Consider the following 15074-nt stretch of genomic DNA (forward strand, 5'->3'; position numbering starts at 1 on the left):
ATGTGGATACTCAGTGATAGCAGTATAAAATGTTTTTTAGTATAGAATTTAGGCATATAAGGCTCAAAGGACATACCACCACCACGTGAGCACTTTGAAATCTTTCTTTAAGTTTACTCTGTAGCCACCAGCATATTTGAAAGCACTGGACATTGATTTCCTATTCCAAGGAAAAGCAGAACTGTTGAATAGTACCTCCTGAGAGGCTAAGGGTCTCCATTCAGTGACCTCTGGGAAGGGGAAGCACAGCTGGTATTTCTCCTAAGTTGGTAATTTTTCTCTAAACATTTATAATTTTTAAAAAATGAGAACCCAGTTGTGCTACACTTAAACTACTGATTGTAGGTTATGGATCTCCTTCTCATCGCCTTGTGGTCTTTAGCTGTAATGAAATTGTGTCTTGAGAAGTGAAGAGCCACAGTCTTAAGGTACTATTTTAGGTCAATTCTTTGAAAAAGAAGGATTGTGCTACTAGTGTAATGGAAAGGAATATGAACAGAGATGAAGGAAGAGTTGAAAGAAAGTCTAATAGCCTCTGAGATAGGCTATTCTTATTTCAGTAATGTGGTTATTTTTCCATTTAGATTTTGAACCCTCCGCCATCCCCAGCAACAGAGCGATCACATTACACTATGGAATTTGGTTATTCTTCAAACAGCCCTTCCACTCATAGGTCCTACAGGTAATACACGCCCTCCTCTAAGATAAGTCAGTGTTTATCAGAAGGGAGTATTCTAGTTGTCAGTTCGCTGTAGCCCTGGATGAGTAGGTGATGGTCACCAAGAGAGAAGAGGCATGGTGAAGAATGCTGGTATAGCCCCTACCACACATCCTTTCCTTTCAGGACATCCTGCTTTTTTTTTTTAATTGAAGTATAGTTGATGTACAATATTATGTGTTTCAGGTGTACAGTATAGTGATTCACAATTTTTAGAAGTTACACTACATTTGTAGTTATTAAAAAATATTGGTTATGTTCCCTCTGCTGTACAATTTATCTTTGTAGCTTATTTATATTTTACTTTTTTAATTTAAAAAGTTTTTATTTTAGGAGGAGGTAATTAGGTTTGTTTTTTAATTTTGTTTTGTTTTTTTTAGTGGAGGTACTGGGGATTGAACCCAGGACCTCATGCTTGCTAAGTAAGCATGTGCTCTACCACTGAGCTATACCCTTCCCCCTGCTTATTTATTTTATACATAGTAGTCTGTACCTCTTAATCCCCTGCCCCCATATTACCCCTCCCTCTTTCCCTCTCCCCACTGGTAACCACTAGTTTGTTCTCTGTGTCTGATCTTTTTTGTTATACTCACTAGTTTGTTGTATTTTTAAGATTTCACATATAAGTGATAGCAAACAGTATTTGTCTTTCTGTCTGACTTAATTCCCTTTGCTTAATACCCTCCAGGTACAGCCATGTTGTTGCAAATGCAAAATTTTGTTCTTTTTATGGCTGAGTAGTATTCCATTGTATACATATACCACATCTTTATCCAGTCATCTGTTTATGGACATTTAGGTTACTTCCCTGTTTTGGCAATTGTACATAGTGCTGCTATGAACACTGGGGTGCGTGTATCTTTTCAAATTAGTGTTGTGGGTTTTTTAGGATGTACACGCAAGAGTGGAATTGCTGAGTCATATGGTAGTTCTGTGTTTTTTTTTGTTTTTTTGAGGAACATCCATATGTTTTCCACAGTGGCTGCATCAGTCTGCATCCCCACTAACAGTGTACAAGGGTCCCCTTTTTTCTACATCCTGCCAACATTTGTTATTTGTGTTCTTTTTGTTTGTTTGTTTTAGGGGGGAAGTAATTTGGTTTATTTATTTATTTAGTGGAGGTACTGGGGATTGAACCCAGGACCTCGTACATGCTAAACAGGCACTCTGCCACTGAGCTGTACTCTCCCCGCCTGTATTCTTTTTGATGATAGTCATTCTGACAGGTGTGAGGTGGTATCTCACTGCGGTTTTAATTTCCATTTCACTGATGACCAGTGATGTTGAGCATCTTTTCATGTACCTGTTGGCCATCTGCATTTCCTCTTGGCAAAAATGTCTATTTAGGTCTTCAGGGCATTATACATTTTTTAAAGAGAGTCACAAATGCTGTCTTTTATTAGAGTATTAAGGCAGAGTTCCCAGGCTTTAGCAGTATTCTAAGGAATAGTTACCCCCAAAGTGACTGATTTCAAAAATAGGTTATTGCTTAGGCTAGATTTGATTGACAGTCTGCAGTGGAATGTTGGGATAAGACTGTGGTCCAGAGAGTTATGAGAGCTCTGAAACAGCAGGGGTGTCGAGGACACAGAATTGGAGAAAAATTGAGAGAAGCGTAAGTTCAGCTCTTGCTTACATATGTTATCCTGATCCAGAATAAAAGATTTCTCATGTAGTTGCATAGAATATATCATGACCCACTAAAATAACTGAAATGTATTTGGAAGCCAAAAAGGGAAATTTTGCCCTCATGCTGATTCATTAGTCTGTAGAGCATAGGTTAAGTGCTAATGTGTCGTCCTTACTCTTTTGTCTGACTTGAAAGGCCAGCAGAAAGTCAAAAACTTATATTCTCTCTCCAAACACACTAACGTCCAGTGTTTATTGACATCTCTCACATGCCTGTTACCTTCTCGATAAGGTGTTTCCTAGAATTCTAGTCACATTGCCCTGATGTAACCTTATGGATGTGTAGAAATCAAGTGGAAACTGTTATAGTATCTAATTCAGAATTCTCATTTCAGTTTATGGATAAGACTATTTGAGATAAGTTTGACTCTGAACTGATTGTTTTTTGTTGTTGTTTAGCTTTTTTTCTTTTTGTGGGGGGAGGGTAACTAGGTTGATTGATTTTTTTTTTTTAATGGAGGTACTGGGGATTGAACCCAGGACCTCATGCTTGCTAATTAAGCATGTGCTCTACCACTTGAGCTATAGCCTCTCCCCGAACTGATTGTTTTTAAGTTTTATTGTAAATGTTGCTTTTCTTGCCACAAGTTTGTTCTAAAAAGGCAAAATAGAAAGGCAGAAACCTGAAAACCAAAGGGAAAGACCTAAATTTTTATTTTAAAAAATTAATTTCTTTAAATTGAATGAAACACTATTGTATCCAAAACAATTCTTATTTAGATTTTTGTCTCAAGTTTGTGGAACTTTAAAGAATTTTGTTAATTCTGTTTCCTTTCTTTCTCTCCTGTGTTTTTTTCCCCCCCATGAAAATGGAGTGTTGAGCCTTTCAAATGTTGAGCCAAGAAATTTCATCAAAGCTCACCACCTGATAGGACAGAAAGATAAGACCTAAAAAATACTATGACATCATGTCAGCCTTGGTAGTAAAAATGCTTGAGAACCTGCTTGGCAGGTCATGTAACTCTTGCTTTTTTGCTCTCACCTAGAACCTGCCTCAAATGGCTTGTGTCCTCATGTATTATCTGGCCCTCTGTATCACTAGCTGTTTTATGAATTATAACTTCAGTTTTACATTTGCTCTTGCCCCTCTCTTGCAGTCATTTTGTTTGATGAGAAAGCATCTAAATAAATCTTGATTGGGATAAATATGAAATATGATCAGTGCTACCCTACTTAGAATATAAACGATATAAAGAGTTATAGATAGAAGTAGAAATGATAGAAAAGCCAGCACTTTGGGTCAGCTCTTATTTTCAGTAGTACATTTCTCTATTTTCAGTGCCTTTTTCTTTAGTTAGCCATGCTACAAACTTGACTTAAAAGCTATGGATTACTTGAAAAGGTAGATTAAAACGTATAAGAAGTAAATTAAGTCTCTGAAATACATATTACAAAATTCACTGGTCCTATGTGGATATCTAGGATTTACCATTTTGATGTTCAGTTAAAGCTACTCTTATGACAACATACTTGTCATGCAGGGAATCAAAACTCCTTCCCCCAAACCACAGCAGTTGTCCTTTGCTGGTAGTAACCCAATGGGGTGGATCTAGGCTGCCCATCAGAATTCAGCCTGGCTTATACAGTATTTGAGTTCTCAAGAGCGAATGAAGTCTTAATTAAATTATTCATCAGGTAAATTATAAAGTGTTTAAGGAACATTGCGGGAATGCTGACATGTTTGAGTAGTGTAACATAGGGACAGACCCGTTCTTGTCGCAGGTCATGGAAAGGCAGAAATTGGTGAGGTCCACTGTAGAGACTGAATGCAAAATGTACAACTGAGAGATTTTCCAAAGATGACCGTTAAGTACAACCTTGAATAGTTCTTTTTTATTCTATGATACAGTGTAACTTAAAGGTATAAGCGCACATCCAGAGGCTACAGTTTCACTTGCATTCCCATTCTATCCATTTTTAATTGTCTCTAAGCACATTTCATTTATAAATATAAAATAGATGCTATCTTTCTCTCTAACCTGCCATTGAACGTTGAGTGTTGGTTGGGGTAAATTTAAATTGTAGTAGCTTGTTGCCTTTACAGTGAAGTTTGTATTCAGTAGCTCTGTTTTCTGATAGAGCAAACCACTTCTGTAAATAACTCTGCTTCTCTTGATTTTCTCTCCCCCTGTACCAGCTACAGGCCATACAGTTACCGGCACTTTGCACCCCCCACCACCCCCTGCAGCACAGATGTTTGTGACAGTGACTATGCTCCCAGCCGGAGAATGACCTCAGTGGCGACAGCCAAGGGCTACACTAGTGACTTGAACTATGACTCAGAGCCTGTGCCCCCACCTCCCACGCCCCGAAGCCAATACCTGTCCGCAGAAGAGAACTATGAAAGCTGCCCGCCTTCTCCGTACACAGAGAGGAGCTACTCGCATCACCTTTACCCACCACCACCCTCTCCCTGTACAGACTCCTCCTGAGGAGGGGCCCTCCTCCTCTGACTGCCTCCCACACAAAAGTGTAAATACAAATTCGGTTGAGATCTGGAGGGGGGGAGGGAGCTACTAGAGAAGGATGAGGCAGACTGTGTACAGTTAGAAACTATAAATGGGGTCGGGAGTACTGGAGATATTTGTACAGAAGGAAAAGATATTTATATATTTTCTTAAAACAGCAGATCTGCTGCTTGTGCCATAAAAATTTGTATAAAAAATAAATTTGTACTAAAAGTTTTATTTTTGCAAACTAAATACACAGAGCATGCCTTAAACCCAGTGAAGTAACTGAGTACAAAGGAAACAGGACTAACAAAGGCATCACTGACCAGGAATATCTGGGCTTTATTGATACCAAAAAAAAAAAAAAAAGAAAAGAAGAAATTAAAGTCCATCTCAGAGCAGCAAACCATAGACACTTGGAAGTAGCCAAATGGCCTTCATGTTAACCAACAGTTGAAGGGTAACAAGTTTAAGGAATGAAAGACAAAAAAGAGAGAGAATTAATAACTAACTTTGGAAAAAGGGCTTTGTTTTCTCTAGGAATCCAACAATTTTAGCAAGGAAAATAAATATTTATAAAAATCCGTTTGGGGTGCTGCTGCTGTAGGAGGGACCAGCCGTCAGGTAAGATGCTGTGGGGCCGATTGTTGTGCAAGTCTTCTGTCCCTACCTTAAAGCCCACCCCTCTGTCAGACAGTAATGTTTCTCTAGGCGTTTTCACCTTGCTTCCTCCCCAGCCGCTTTGTAGGCTATTTTGCCAAGGTATCGTAATTTATTCCGTTTTTTATCGAGGATTGATTAAATGGAATTTTCTAAATTAAGGTTTCATTTTAATATTTCTACTAGCTCCATCCCCCAGTCAGCTTAGCTCTTCATTCAGACTGCTGTGTTTGCATAGTGATCAAAAGACACTTTATTTAGACATTTTATTGCTCCTCTTCCAAGATTGTTTTAATGCTCATTAAAATGTCTTTTTTACAACACATATAGACAATGTTTAAGAATAACAAATTTAACCATTATGTTTTTGTTGTAAATTAATCATATATCCTTGCGGTACTTTAAACATATAATATCACAATATGAAATCATTTTTATATATATTTTTCCTAGTAAGACATTTAAATATGTTCCAATGAGGGACAATCTATTTAAAAAGAGAATTTTTTGTTATCATTAGGTTTTCCCTTTATTAACTGTTGGTGACATTTTCATGTTCTCTAGGCCCATTTTTCTCAGAATGATGTCTACATACATACCTCTTCTAATGTGTGACGTGAGTTTAATAATATCTTTGTTACCTAATGTGAATGTTAGATTGTTTTCAAATTATCCAGAAATTATTCTTATAATCACTTTATGTATTTTTATGTGTGTTCTCTCTTATTCCATCATGGATTAAGATGATTTAACAGATCTAACAATATGGATTACATGAGAAGGCAAACTGTTAACTGCTCAGCTGTCAGAACGTGGGTGGAGGGAAGAATGGAAAGCTCTTACGTAGGCGGTGCCAAGGCGGCTGTGTCTTCCGCTATCAGGGCTGACCTGTGGGGTGATTCTAGCGCTGCTCTGCCACCTCACCAAAAGGTGGCTTCCTGCTTTTTACACGTTTCCAGCATTTCTCTGCTAATAATTGAATGTTTTTAAACTGATGTATTTTTACTTTAACAGGTGTTGATCAGTGAGTTGCTGAGGGATTTTTTTTTTTTTTTTTTTTTTTTTTTTTTTTTTTCTGTTTTACTGAGGCCTCTTTGGACTTCAGGGCCCGAGAGAAAACAGTGAAGAAAGGATTGAGAATTTTGGTAGCGGTGAAATTAACTTTCTCAGCAATTAAAAAATACCGAAGTAATCTTTCTAAAGAGAAAAAATACGGTTTCAAAATAATGCTTAGATTATTGGGAATACCTTACGTGAATCAGGTGCACTTGATTTTGTGTATAAATAAATGATAATCCATCAGTGTCTTGCATTTCAGTCAGACGAGCATTAACTCTTCCTGTTGATGGAACAAAGTGCCCAGCGTCTAACAAAACAGACTTGGAAGTTGCATTCTGTGACACACAGGGGCACTTGATGCTCAGATGAAGATGGAAAGGTTAGCAATAACTGGGTATCAATTAGAATTTGAGAATTCTATATGTTTACATTTTTTAATGTGCATCTTTATCTGGTGGGCTTCCCATGTGGAAACTTGCACTATAATGAACTAAGAAGAATGCTGCCTTGTTGTGTCTCAGTTCAAGTGCGTGTGCTGCGATGGCAATGGCCTCTTCTTGCAAAATACTAATTTGTGTGCCAATTTGTTTGAAATTATTTGAAGGCAGTTCAGCTTAATCTCAGAGTTCTCTTTCTAGTGTATTTTAGATGGATTCTTACATTTAAGGGAATACCTTTCAATGAGAGAATTGTCAAAATTCAGGAAAGACTTATTGGCCCTCAGGTTATATGGACAGTTAAGCTTAAAAGTACACTATCTTGATTGTTAAACACATGATCCTTAATTGGAAAAATTGAGGATAAAAAATTAACATGAGAGCACAAATCAGGGGAAGAAGGAAAATTGTTCTGAATTTGGAGTATTGCTAGATTCATTATTATGAGGGGCGATGAATAAAATTTCATTATATTCCTTAAATACAAAAGTATTTGTTTCGATTGTTATGTCTTGAAGTATGCTCGCTCACTTACTAAAGCGATTGAGATTATCTGAGAATTGAACTTCAGCATAGCATACTTTCTGTGCACTATAGTAAGCTGTTCTGCATTGAAGTGGTCTTTTATAATTCTGAACTTTTATAACTTTGAACCTGGCTCCTGCAGGGACCTGGTTTTCTGAATAGAGGTTCAAGAGATTTTGCTGCTTATATCAGATAATGGCATATTTAACAGTAAAAAGACAGCTAAGGCATAGAATTTTCTCAATGTTAATTTTTCTTTCATGGTGTTTTATTATGCCTCTGACACTTACTGCAGCTCTTTAACTAGCATATCATGAGATGTTGTATGTTTGGCAGAAAATAACCAGTCAATTATTTTAATTTTCATATAAAAATACTTTGTGATACACCACCAAGAGATATCTCACCCTTTAAATTTGAGAATAACTATTCTAAAGGGATGATATGTATTTAGAAATGAAGACAATATTTTCATCTAATATAGGCCAATAATTGGGGTAAGGGGGCTTTGAGCAGTAAAAAGATGATTGAGGATTGTATTTGTTCATCATTTAAAAATACTCCAAAGCCAATAATTTGTATAAAGCCAACTCATTTGATATTAACATATAAAAATGGCCACCATCTGTATTAGGTAGCAGTTAGTTTTGGGGGAAATTTGTTTTGCTGTCAGGCTCATTAATGAGGAATGCTGCAAGCAGGGTTAGTACTTAGCACTGTGACTTACCTAGTCTGTTAATGAACTATGTATATTTATGTAATCTGATAGCAATAGTCGTAGTATAGGGACTATTTCTGGTACCAGAAAGGCTTGCCTTAGGCAAGCCCGACTCCATGACAGACGTGCTGCTGCTTTTCCCTGTCAAGTCCTGGGCCTACATTCTTAAAAGTGTAGTTTTTAAAATTGCTTTATCTCTTGCAGGGGAAAACCTGCCACCTCATCGATTTGCATGCCGTAAAAGCAGTCTTTCCTAACAAGATTCGGAAACAAAAATCTTGGGCTTTTCACACCCCCCAAATACGTGATGCTTTTAATAAATGCAGTACTTCAGTCTGAGGAATGACATGAATAGTATGTCTGGAGCGTGGGTATGAGTATGTGATCATCAGGTGGCCGATAAATGTTTGGGCATCCGTAAATGAGGCTGTACACGGAGTGTAGACACGGACTGAGCCTTAAAGAAGTTCATGGTCGAGTGTTGTTTAAAATATGTTCTCAGAATTCTTAAACTGAAGAGATTTAATTCTGTTTGGTAGTCCTTTCCTTACCCCAAGCCTAAAACGAACCAAGAGAAATAACAGAACTGGTTTCTGACTTCTGGGATTGCATCACTTTACAATAGGCTCAAAATTTAGCTTTTGAAATTCTCAAAGTTTTAATGGACTTTGGGTCCTAAAGCATAACATTTTACATTTATAGTTTTCAAAGATCTTAAAATTGTGAATCTGTGTACTCAGGATATTTCTCTTTGACTGGATTCTACCTCTTGTTAAATTAAACCTGTACTTGAGTGGTGAGGGAGGTAGATTCTTAGGTTAATCTTGATTTAGAATTAAATTAGTGACCTCATCCTTCTTCAGTCCAGGTAAACTTTACTGGGTTTTTTTTCCCCCATAAGGCATTCTTAAATCATTTTTAAGTTTATTGCTGAAAAATCATCATGACTTTACAGATAGAATTATAAACTAAGTGGTATCTTGTACTCTGAAATGGAATATAGACCTAACAAAAACTAATGTTTAGATTTCCCACCATTACTTAGGGTTTTCCCAAAAGTTAACACCAAAGAATTAGACAATGTGCTTTTGCTTAACTGTCCATTTCTCTCTCTTTTTAATCAATTACAAACAGGGCAGGACTCTAGAGAGAGAGAGAGATATCAATGCCTAAATATGAATATTAAAAGGAAAATAAAGCAAAGAAAGTCTGATTAATATTACATGAAATTAAGTATCTGGGGTTAGTTAAGGACATTTTAAAAAAAGAGTGAAGAGGATATCAGGAAGCTTAAGCTGGACTGGCCTTATTTGCAAGTGAAGGATCTGGTGCTGCTTTCAGATGTTTTATCCTCTGTGTTTTTAAATTTTTTCTTAAGCTTTAATCTTCGTCATTGTCTTAAAGTCAGCTGGTGTTTCTTGTTCGTGGACTTTGGTACGATGGTGCTTTGCAAGGATGTATTTATATTTTAATGACCAACATTTGGTCAGCCCTTGTCCACTATTCACTTCCCCCTTTTTGTAAAATAAGTGCTTTAATTGTAAACTGTATAAAAATACCTTGTATAAATCACCCTTTTGATTATTACAATAAGTTGAGTTGTAACAAATGAAATGTTGATTTTTATAATAAAACAGTGGAAAATAAGTGTCATTTTTTTTCAGCAAGAAATTAAAACAGTTGATTGTGCTTTGCTGTCATATGCGACATATGTGTGTTTCAGACACAACAAAACCCACCTTTATTGTTTGCATTTCAAATAAAATACAACTTTGGAAGAGAGGGTTGAGAAAGGCTGTTGCTTAGTGCAGTGCTGATAATGCCTGTGATTAGGAACAGAATAAGAAAAATAGTTGTTATCAAACCAAACTTGGGTCTGCTCACCCGCTGCACAGCAAAGCCACTCTGCTGACACAGGGTTGTGGTGAAGGAAAATACAGCATTTCTTTGCAGGGTGCTAAGCAAGAAGAATGTACAGCTGGTGCTCATGCAGTCTGCACAATCCATCTCCCATGTCAGAAAATTTTCTAAATGAGATTTGCATTTGTAAATTCAGATTTACTCACCATATAAAGCCAATCTTCTCCAATAAAGAGGCTAAAAATAAAAGATAACTGTTGTTAACATTTGGTCTGCATTTACTGTGCACCAGGTGCTGTGCTAAGTATCCCATTTTTTCCCTCAAAATAATCAACTGATTAATGATCATGTTTGACAAGAAATGCCCGATTTGGTTATGAAAATTCCAGTGTAACGTTTTGATTAGAGACAGTTGGCAGTGGGTGGTGGGAAAAGGACACTGAATTGAGATTTAGACTAAAAATCTCCATTCCATTTTAGTTAACTGCCAAGACATGTCTGAGCTCATTTATTCTATTTGTTGGTATTAGTCTCTTAAGAGAGTTTTCTGAACCTTGACTCTTAAGTCAGCCAGTTCCTCTATCTGTTTCAGAGAGTTTCTTGTACATAAAACATTCTAGGCAATGGACAGTATTACAGGTTAAGAGTCTGCTGGAGGCCAAAGACTCACATAGCATCTTATTCTGTGTAGATCCTTATTTGCTGCCTCCTTCCCCTGGCTCCTCTGGTCTTGCTCTGCATTCCGAAGGAATTTATGCCTCTCAAAAGAGGGGCAACACAAGGCACATGGTACAGCAAAAGCTGTGTGGCTGATGAAGTGATTATCTTTTGATAATCAAAGGGAGCTTTTTGACTTCTGACCATCCTACCAAAAGCTCCCCCACTGCCATTACCCAGCTGCATGGCCCAGAAGACTCCTGTGTTTTGCACAGTAATTACAGAATCAAGTTCCCCTGCCAAGTTTACGATTAACTTCTCTGTCTAAAACTTCATTCCCTTTCTTGTCTCTCTCCTGTTCTCAGGATTGAGGAGTATCAAAGCAGGACCTTGTGGACCCTTCCCAGATACAAAAGCCCCTCCGTGTTCCCTGTTTCTTACTTGTAGAAAAAAGACTTTAGTCTCCTAGGCCTCTGTTCAGTTCCAAAGAGCAGGCACAAGCAGTTAACTAATTAGGGAAGTGAGGGAATGCAGAAATGTAAAGCAGTCAAGCAAGAAATGATAGCTTAAACAATAGTTCAGTGATAAAACAGTCCAAGTTCCTTCTCAAGGGATATATGTAACAATCTGATGCATATCTTTGAGTTCTGCAAAAACTAAGACCCCGTACCACCCAGGTGGAGGATGGTGACGACATGCTGTCCACAAGTACGTAGAACTCAGATGGTTGGAACCAGAAGATTGGTGATTAAACATCACCCTGTTACCTCACCACCAACCAATCAGAAGAAAGTCATGCACCTGCAGCTCTTACCCTAAGTGTGGCCTTAAAAAAAAAACCTTTCCTGAAAGCCATCCGGGAGTTCAGGTCTTTTGAGGAGGAGCTGTTTGTTCTTGCTTGGCACCCTGCAAGTTAATGCTGTGTATTCCTCCACCACAACCTGGTGTCAGTAGATGGGCTTTGCTGCATGGTGGACACGTGGACCCAAGTTGGATCTGGTAACGATGTTGGTGACTACAAAGTGGATGTCTCACCCTTGGCACGTTGGCCCCTGGCTGGCGGTAGCTCTCAGAATCTGTTCGCCAACTGCCTGAGCACATTTGTCTCGGGGACAGCCCTGAGTGCTTGCCACTGACAAGGCATCATTGGCCCACAGCCCTTTTAATATTTGTTGTGAAGGAAACAAGGCACTTAAATCGGCTGTTGAGATGTCTGGTAAGTAGCAGAGTCTTCGGTTTGATGACACCAGGGTATTCTTCCCTGTTGCGTTGCTTTGATTGGAATTTTCCTTTTGGGTTTGGGACTTGGTCATTTGGCTCCAGTGTCTGAGTAGAGCACTGCTTCTATTGGATTTTCCCTTTTGGACTGAGGAGTCTCTGGCCATTTAGCACCACATGGGACCATACCTGGGAATCTCCCATTTGGACCAGGATGGTAAGAAAAGGCGCCTCACTTTTGAGCTAGGGAACTGTGACCCTGAGAGACCACATTGCATTGTTTGTTTCTTTTGGCCCTGCCTGGAGCAGTGGTTGGGAATCTGACAGTGCTTGCCGTGGGTAATTAATGACAGGTAACCAGAGCTCTACTCCGTCTTATAGTCCCATAGGGCATATTTTGCAAAACTGGGAGGTCTTCAGCTATGCTCCCATGAAAGAAAGTTGTATTTTATCATAACACTGCTTGGCCTCATTACTCCTTGGGAATCTGGAGAACAGTGGCCCCTAATGGCTCTAAATTATAACACCATCTTTCAACTAGAACTGTTTCATGAAAGGGAAGGACAATGGGATGAAATTCCTTATGTATAGGCTTTGTATGTTATTTTATCAAAGTGAGCCTTTTGGAATTGGGTTGGCTTTTATCTTGAGGGGGTGTGTGTGAATGTGTATTTGTGTTAGAGAAGGAGCGCTGCTGTAATTGGCGGACATGAGAAACAAGTACAGTTCCTGAAAACAGCCCTTTAGGGTTCATTCTACAAAATCAGACCACTTTTAGTTCTGGTTCCATGACTAAAGCCAAAAATGTTACTTTTCTATAACACTCTGGCCACAGTGTTCTTCAGACTCTGGAGGAAAATGTAAGTATGGACCTATTTTGACATACTAAAAACAGATGTTTTACATACGCAGTCAGAGGGAGCTGGCTTTCTAAGAGGAACTTGCATTTCTCTCCCTGTGCCTTTGAAATGTAAATGTTCTCCCTTGGCTCTTAGGAACTTTTATCTGACCAGCTCCAATTCCTATGACTAAAGGAAAAAAAAAAAAAAGGAAAATGAGGGATTTTTTTTTAATTGAAGCAGGAAAACTAAGATCTGTGCCTATGTGGATGGATGGATGTCTGTGTACTTACGGAGATGATACATCTTTACCTCTGGATGATATTATCAAAATTAATTTGTAAATGATCTCTAATTGACTTAAAGGAAATTAAGTGCTTATATAACTTCTCAGAAATATAAAAGAAACTAAACCTGAATAAATTTCAGGTTCACATGATCTGGGAGATACTTAGTATTAGCGTCTGGTATTAAAGTTTGTTTATTGGTTTAACATCGGCATGTCTTTTGAGACGTCAACATTAAGTAGAATACGTTTATTATACCTAGGTTTACTGAAAGCCAATAAGGTTTTATTATTCCTGTTACAAAATTTGTTAGGAAGGAAAATAACTTGTTATGACGAAACTATTAAGTAAATTAAATGTAAATGAGAGACTACTTTTTGTATCAGCTCTTTGGGAATAACTATGTTTTGGGAATGTCTACTTAAAAATAGTCTTCAGGCTTTGGTGACTTGAAACTTTTGAGTTTTGCTAACGTAAGTTAAATAATGGAAATTCATTGAATATCCAGGTCATTTCAAGTAAGATAACACACTGGAACTGGAACATTAATTGTTAAGCAAGTCTGAGTTTATCTACTTGTTTCGTCTAAGTTTACTTAGTTTTTTGTCTGAGACAAAAGCTTAAGATGTTTGGGTTTATTAGACAAATGTCTTATACTACAATGAGGAAACAAATTATGCTATGAGAAGATGTATGTTTCTAGAGGTTATACAAGATACGCGTAACTTTGCCAATCAGGAAATGCTGGTATGTTCACATTTGCTTACTTTTTTGGTTTTCACTAGAGATTAAGGTTTTTAAGGGTTAAAATTTATAAGGATTAAGGTTTTTAAGGATTAAAATGTACCTAAAACTCCTAAATAATAAGGGAAACATTCCAGTATGCAAGGAAAGTGGGAGGTGTGTTTTTAGTAAAAAAAAAAAAAAGAAGTACGAAAAATTGAAATGCAATGTAAGGGAAAAGAAAGTACGTTTCTCCTAATGCTGATTGTTTCCAAATGGGAAAGAAAATAAGGATAAACTAATATTGATATACAAAGTTGTAGATTTATGAAAAAAATCTTTAAAAGGAATTCCATGTGTGGTCAAGACTAAGATTAGAATGAGTTTAATTGAGTAAATATGTGTTAAGATTAAAGAGTAAGAGGGGCAAAACTTGAATTCGATTTTCTCTAGTAAGAGAACAAAGCTTTCCTGGAATATGGATCAGCTTTTATTAACAGGTTGTAAAGTTTCTTAACTTTTTTCTTAACTTTCTTAACTTAATTTGTTGTAACTTTCTGTATTTGCTTTTAAAATCCTTTATTGTCACTTTGGTTAAGTGAGTAAGTATTGTTTCATAGTGACCTATGATCCTATTTGACCAAGTGTTTTGAAACTTTGATATTTTTGACAAACTTTCCACATATCAAATTCTAATTGAAGTGCTTTTGATCTCTGATGAACTTGGGATGCTTCTGGGAGTAACCCTAAGGCATCTCAGAGATATTAAACTAACTAGGGTTACTTTGTGTGTTAAATCACTTGGGAAACATTGTCAATTGATTAGTAATAAACTTTCTTAGATTATATTGTATGGGTAAATGTCACTAATATAAAGGTTTTAGAAATTACGTGAAATTTTTAAAAAATCTGGTATGACCTGGTATAATGTTATTAGTCATAATTCAAGTTATTAGCTTAAATTTTTATATGTCACAGCGGTAACTGAGTTTCTTTGTCAGTTGCAATGTAATCAGTGTTTAACCATGCCTTTTAAAGTCTTTTGTCATTTATAGACAGTTATTGTTGCACTCTGATGCTTTTTTAAAAAATCCTTCATCTTTGAGAAGGTTCATAGAAAGGCCTTTTTGACAAATCAGATTGCTTGTAACTTTCAGATCATACCAGCAAGCTGGGTAAGAAATTGAAAAATTTTAATGGAAAACCTGATGGCTTCATGAAACTGTTAACACAA

General features: G+C 37.2%; 1 protein-coding gene across 3 annotated transcripts in view; it reads left to right on the plus strand.

The window, feature by feature from the left end:
- Positions 1-9453, plus strand: part of LRP6 (LDL receptor related protein 6) — a 125615-nt gene extending 116162 nt beyond the window's left edge. Inside the window, exons 22-23 of one of the 3 annotated variants that reach the window (XM_032473220.1) lie at positions 585-682; positions 4545-9453. In XM_032473220.1, coding sequence (XP_032329111.1) covers positions 585-682; positions 4545-4839 — 393 coding nt within the window. In that variant the 3' untranslated portion in view covers positions 4840-9453. The remainder of the gene's footprint in view (positions 1-584; positions 683-4544) is intronic. The other 2 variants (XM_032473221.1, XM_032473222.1) reach the window with 2 other exon arrangements.
- Positions 9454-15074: the final 5621 nt, after the last annotated feature.

The sequence above is a fragment of the Camelus ferus genome, chromosome 34 (genome assembly GCF_009834535.1).
Source record: "Camelus ferus isolate YT-003-E chromosome 34, BCGSAC_Cfer_1.0, whole genome shotgun sequence".
NCBI lineage: Eukaryota > Metazoa > Chordata > Mammalia > Artiodactyla > Camelidae > Camelus > Camelus ferus.